Source organism: Branchiostoma belcheri, unplaced genomic scaffold (genome assembly GCF_001625305.1).
Source record: "Branchiostoma belcheri isolate BF01 breed outbred unplaced genomic scaffold, Haploidv18h27 scaffold57, whole genome shotgun sequence".
Lineage (NCBI taxonomy): Eukaryota > Metazoa > Chordata > Leptocardii > Amphioxiformes > Branchiostomatidae > Branchiostoma > Branchiostoma belcheri.
In genome coordinates, this window is record NW_017804209.1 from 1,290,653 (window position 1) to 1,297,306 (window position 6,654).

Genomic DNA, 6,654 nt, shown 5'->3' on the forward strand with positions numbered 1-6,654 from the left:
AACTCCTGTTAACGGGACGCGGACGGGGCAGGGTTAGGGTTAGGGTCCGGTAACTCCTGACGTGGTGCATGTTTCCCTACATGCTGAGCCAGTCTGAGATCCAGGCGTACTACCGGACCGTGCTGAGCGATGTGGGCGGGGCGGGGTTAGGGTTAGGGCCCGGTAACTCCAGTTAATGGGACGTGGTGCATGTTTCCCTACAGGTCGGCCTGCTGAGCCTACTATAGGATAATGACCGGGTGGGTTACAGCTGTGAAAATGACCGGGTTAGTTTAAGATGCATCATTATCCGTTCATGCAGGACGGCCGGCTGAGTCTGTCGGAGATCCAGGCGTACTACCGGACCGTGCTGAGCGACGCGGGCGGCGGCAGGGGAGATGCCGGCGGGAACGCGCATCGCTGCTCGTTCGCCTTCCTGCTGTACTGGCACATCCACAACACCTTCACCGACGGCTACTGGCAGGTAGGGATGCCTGCCCAGGCATCGCCCCTTTATTTCATCTGCTCAAATGTTTTTTTAGCTAAACAGGTTCGAGATCACTTCCTATATTTATGTTTGCCTTCGCAGAAGGAAAACGTATTGTTTTGCTGTTTCTTCTTCTTCTTCAAACAAATAAGGTCAATGACCTGAACCAGACGTCTGTCAGCATGGTAACTGGTGTTTGGTGTCATGCAGAACTGAGTTCAAGAGTGGCAGCCATATATATATGTTTGAGTAAGAATAAACAAAGCAGGAGTTTGTTAAGTTGGAATATGTGAAGGTAAACACTGTGCATTTGCTTTGCAAATATGTTACCTTTCTAGCATTACTTTAAGCCTCATTTTAACACTCTTGTATTTCAGAACTGGAGCTGGGCGACGTACCGTCCTCGGACATACACCGGCTTCGGCAGCATCGCGACTGTGACCGGCACGGGCGGCGGGACCGGCATCACCACGGGGACCACGGTGACGGGCGTCACGGGGACCGGCGGCCGCATCACCACGGGCGGCGGCGGATCCGTCACCACGACAACTACCGTCACCGGGGGCACCACCGGCGGGACCACCACAGGCGGAAGGTCGGCTCAGTATTAGGTTTACCTTCACAGAAAGAAAACATTGTTTTTGTTCCGTTTCTTATTCTTCAAACACATAAAGTCAATGACCTGGACTAGACGTCGATTTCTTTTTTTCATTCCTTTTTTTATCCACATAGATTTGTAAGCATTTCACAGAAAGCACGTAAAGTGCTTATCGGATCCTTTGCATATGAAACATAAAAACAGTTACTACCGATTTGGGTAACAAATACAAAACGTATAGTTGACATAAAATGAAACTGGCTTGCGCGGCAATAGAACCCATAACGTTAATGTGATAAATCAAATCTTCCAGACAGTGACATGAAATTGAACACATCGAAAATACAGCAATTTGTAAAGTATGAGAGGCTACGGGTTTCTTGTGTAGGAAATTACGGTTTAAACTTGCTTCATAATGTATTGAGACTAATCTGACTTAGGGGTGGCGTGGTGATCTACGACTACACGGAGACGGGAACGGGCGGGGACCGGCGTACTCCTGATGGAGGCGTGGTCACCTACTCCACCGACGACCGCGGCGGCGGCGTGTCCTACACCATCGACGCCCAGGGCCGACGGATCTACACCACGGCCGACGGACAGAGATACTACTACGACGAACTGGTAACGTCCTGTATTTATTTATTTAAATTGCCAACAATACAATGCAATACAGTGGAAGCCCTGGCAGCTGAGCTGGTGTCGGGTCCCACATTATGAAATACATACATACATAAACATACACACATCATAACACAATAAAGTCACAAATCACAGAATGTCCTGTAGCCTGGCTAGCTTAAGTCCGCCTCCACGCAAACAAGGCTATATGTTCTATATAGCCTATAGAGTCCAGACTAGTAAGCTTGAGTCCGCTCCACAAGATCCGTCGTACCATCCTATAACCAGGAGTTTAGCCTTAAGCCTTGTTAACTTTAGCAAACTCCGCCAGATTCTGCTACCACGCCAACAAACCGATCTTGGTGAGCAATCTTCAGACCCCAGGTTTGGACATTAGCTATAGAGAACTAAGTATCAATTCGTGAGTGATTAATGATTAATTGATGAATAATTAGATCTCAATTGAGGAATAAAAAAGACTGTCATGACCACCACCTTTTAACGACGATGCTAGATATAGCGCTTTTGTATGAGGATGGACGGTCCATGTTATACTGAGGTCACATTTCTAAACCGGGACCCGGCCAGGATGTTGTATAAAGGAAAAAATTAACCAATTCATATCAAGAATATACAGGGATAGTGCCCATGATTATTATTAAAAACTTTTCTCTGCTTTGTTGCCTTTCATATCGTACTTTTCGTTCCCAAAAGCTGCCCGGCCGGACCCCGTGTGGGAATTCTGACCTCATTAGGTACGTTGTATGATTCCGAGGTACGAATGCTTGCTAAAATAACGTTTTGTCGCGTGAACTCCAGGGCAACCTCATCTACATCACGACTGCCACCATCACCACCACCCAGCGTTACTACATAGACGCGGACGGGAACCGGGTCTACATCGGGGAGGATGGGCGGCACTACCGGACGGGCGCCGACGGGAGCCGCATCTACATCACTACAGGAACTGTGCGTATCGGTTAAATAGAACTGGATCAGAAAAACAATGAGAAGAAATATTGGCACTAGCACGTTTGGGACAGCATTCCTAAGACGTAACTGAAACCTGTTTGTTTTTATTTATTACTATACATGACAAATATGCATATATTGTGTGAGGACGAAAACACACTCTACATTTTGAGACCGGTATCGCATTTTAAATTCTGCAGTAGCGGCACCTACCTGCAGTACGACTCAGAACCAGCCATTGTTTAATTTCTTTCACTGAAGAAGGTGAGAGACATTCACCGAAATTAAAGGTAAAAACCCACTGGTTGTTAAGTAAAGAATCCTCTAATACCGTTCATTCGCCTGTTGTTCCCTTCAGGGCTCCACGACCACGACGGAACGCTTCATTGTGGACGCGCAGGGCAACCGCATCTACACAGGCGCAGACGGCAGAAGGTATGTATTACACTCCGGACACTAGTTCTTTTTTAGACCCTGCTATACGTTAAACGTATACCTCATCATCACCAAATCATCTTAATTCTCGGCAGCGATTTCATTGTATCCAAGCCTAGTACGTTGGCTGTCGTTGTAAACGTAGGTTTGGTCAGAGACATTAAACATGGCCTACAATTACAAGCTGTTAAGATGTCCATTACTGCCTTTTTAAGTAACAAGAACACTTGTCACCCATGAACCACTGATTTAGTTACCAAGCGTGAATACTATGTAGAGCGTGAATGAACGATTTTTCATTAATGAACTCTGTGGCTGTTGTTCACAACGGTCATGTGTGTAATTCAGTCTTTTTCAAATTGCAAGACCGATTTTCATATCAATTTATCTTTTTATTTTTTTAAAAACTAATTTATCCTCTTCATCAAGGTACCGTTACGACGACCAGGGTAACATCATCTACATCACGACGACTGGAGGCGGCACGGTCACCACCTCGGAGCGGTACATCATCGACTCTCAGGGCCAGCGGATCTACACGGGCGCGGACGGGCGGCGCTACCGGTACGGGCCGGACGGCAACATCATCTATATCACAACTACGGGAGGTGGCGGCGGCACGATCGTGAGTAGGGTTAGGGTTAGGGTTAGGGTTTGGGTTAGGGTTGGGGTTGGGGTTAGGGTTAGGGCTGGGGTTGGTTAGGGTTAGGACGCGCGGCGCTACCGGTACGGGCCGGACGGCAACATCATCTACATCACAACCGGCGGCGGTGGCAGCACGATCGTGAGTAGGGTTAGGGTTAGGGTTGGGGTTGGGGCTAGGGCTAGGGCTAGGGCTAGGGCTAGGGCTAGGGCTAGGGCTAGGGCTAGGGCTAGGGCTAGCGCTAGGGCTAGGGCTAGGGTTGGAGCACGGTTCTTAAATATAACCTTCCCGCCGCCCAGGTGACGAGCACGACGGACACGTACGTGGTAGACGCGGAGGGGAACAGGGTCTACACGGGCGCGGACGGACGGCGCTACCGGTACGGAGCGGACGGAACCATCCTGTACATCGTGGTTGGGGAGCGCTACACCACGGCCGACGGGCGCGCCTACACGTACGACGGGTCCGGGCGCATCGTCTACTACACGGAGGACGGGCGCACGTACAGGTAGGGGTCTTAGTGTTAAAGTTCATCTTTTGTTGGTACAAGTCATTATGAAATAAATACTAAGGTTTAACTTAAGACACTTAGGGTCTAAACACTTAGAGACTATGTGTATAAACCTGTATTTTCTGTCGGCAGGTACGACGATGAAGGAAACTTGCTGTACGTGACGCTGAGCGCCGGCGGGACCGTCACCACCACCGGCACCGAGGAGCGATTCACCGTCGACTCACAGGTGCGTGCTTACTGCTGACGGATGTTTTACTTTATCTCAACTGTTTAAAGTTAAAACTTTTGGTCCAACACAAAAAGTTCTCTCACCTAGAGCTTTCGACCAGTCACTCTGGTCTTCCTCAGTAGACTGACCCAGTGAAGCTTCTCACGTGGCTTCTTTGAAGTGTAACGTCAACACTGGGTCAAAGATAGCTGGTAGACAATGTCGTCCCCCGTCGCGGTTATTGATAATTCCCTAACCTGTCCCCACATACAGGGTAACCGAGTGGAGTTCTTCACGACCGCTGACGGCCGGCGCTACACGTACGACTCGGCCGGAAATATCCTGTATTACACCGACGACGGCAGAGCCTACCGATACGACAGCGACGGACAGATTGTCTACGTCACTTCCGGCGAGGGACGCACAGTCACCTTCGTCGGCTCCGGCTTCGAGAACGGGTACGTCATCTTTTTTGTGTCTTAAAACTTCGAAATGACTGACATGATTGCTTTAGATAATTGACTTTACGTAAGTGTAACGTAAGCATAGAGTCTAGTGTGTTTGGGTAGCCTCTACCAGGCTTCGGGAGGCGGCTGGAAGAATAGAAATCGGCCAAATAGAGAGATAGCATGCCAAGGGAGTTGGTCTGCACGGGTGCGACAAACTGTTCTCTCCAGCAGACTCCCCTGTCATGCTATATCTCTATATGGCCAATTTCTACTCTTTCCAGCCGCCTCCCGAAGCCTGCTGGAGGCTAGATAAATCACCTTTTTGCCTCCGGGGGAGGAGACATTCTTCCGCGGAAGGGCTTTGTGAGAGGTTTTAGAATTTCACGTTCGCAGCGATTCCTCGCGTTTGAGTGGACGGATTCTTTTGAGACTCGGTATATGTTTTGCTATCGGGCTGCAGATGATGCACGTTTTTTTGTTTTTATTGTATATGTGTTTTCGGGCGTGAAAATGGAGCCTTTTGATGGCCCCAGAACACCCCTTGAGTGAGAAAGTGGGTCGCGACCGTCGATCTTTTGCGTGTGTCAGATATAGTCGGTCTCGTCCACAGTCGCACAGAGGGGTGACGGGTCTCAATAAATTCTTAGTCTTGCGGCGCGCAACAATTGTTGTTGTGCACATGCATCTTCTGTATGCGAGGCGCAACAAATGTTGTTTGGAGGGTATTTTTAGTACGCGTTCACAGGACGCGTGATCGGCAGCAACTTCCGGGTTGGTCAATGGGTCAGGGGTCAACGTACTCTTGCGCAATTGGATGTTTTCGGCGTATATTACGACTTCTAACTTACAAATACCGCGGTATACGGTCTCAGACGTTCTCGGCGTGCATTTTTACCGAGGATTCAGACCTTTACTTCCCCGATTTATACGAAGAATTGGCGGAAAATGGAGGAAGTGACAATAATGATGGCTTGCTACTTCAGCCGTTATTTTTAACGTCTGATTTAACGGTTCCGGTTGTCATTCTGAGTTTCATTACGAGTTCATTGCGGCAGATTAAATAGAATTTCATAAGTTCATGGGTACATGTTATGGGCTGCAGATGAAAATGTTGACCTGTGTTAACACAACCAGGAACGCTAAACACATAAAATTCAACACCATCAACTATACATAACAAACAACATATAGAAATATACAATAAAAAGCCCGGAGGTATAAAATCTCAGATTTTACTTGTTTGTGTCTTAAAACTTCTTGGACTTCGAAACGACTGGCTCGATTGTTCAAACACTTCACTTGCCTTTATTCGTAAGTGTAACACAAGCATTGTCTGTATCGCCAGTTTTGTTGCCACAAGACTGAGTGTGCTCAGTCCAGAACCAGATAGGCACGGTTCTGGATACAATTAGACTATCCAGAACATGCTTCATCCTAACCCTAGCCCTCCAAACAGTGACCTCTGGCCTGACTGAACCAGCTCTCACCATGGTAACTGGTGTTGGGTTACATAATGTTGCAATTTTATAGTAGGAGGGATTTAGACTCCTGTCACCATATATGCGAATGTGTTTGAGTAAGATACTAAGGCGTCAGGGTGAGAAGGTGAGAAGACTAAGAACTAACAGGGCAGACCATATGCGAAGGTAAATATTATGCATTTGCTTTGTAAATGTTACTTTTCTAGTTCTCACGCTGTTTTCCCCTTACGGGTTGGTCGGTGAGGGCGTCACACGGCGGTTCCGGGT

The 6,654-nt window shown here is 48.1% G+C and overlaps 1 protein-coding gene across 2 annotated transcripts in view; it reads left to right on the plus strand.

The window, feature by feature from the left end:
* Nucleotides 1-6,654, plus strand: part of LOC109481679 — a 41,545-nt gene that overhangs the window by 30,555 nt on the left and 4,336 nt on the right. For both annotated transcript variants that reach the window (XM_019784260.1, XM_019784259.1), the window contains 9 exons: nucleotides 302-463; nucleotides 844-1,061; nucleotides 1,505-1,688; nucleotides 2,505-2,654; nucleotides 3,016-3,092; nucleotides 3,522-3,717; nucleotides 4,035-4,243; nucleotides 4,379-4,475; nucleotides 4,731-4,915. In XM_019784260.1, the coding sequence (XP_019639819.1) occupies nucleotides 302-463; nucleotides 844-1,061; nucleotides 1,505-1,688; nucleotides 2,505-2,654; nucleotides 3,016-3,092; nucleotides 3,522-3,717; nucleotides 4,035-4,243; nucleotides 4,379-4,475; nucleotides 4,731-4,915 (1,478 nt within the window). The remainder of the gene's footprint in view (nucleotides 1-301; nucleotides 464-843; nucleotides 1,062-1,504; nucleotides 1,689-2,504; nucleotides 2,655-3,015; nucleotides 3,093-3,521; nucleotides 3,718-4,034; nucleotides 4,244-4,378; nucleotides 4,476-4,730; nucleotides 4,916-6,654) is intronic.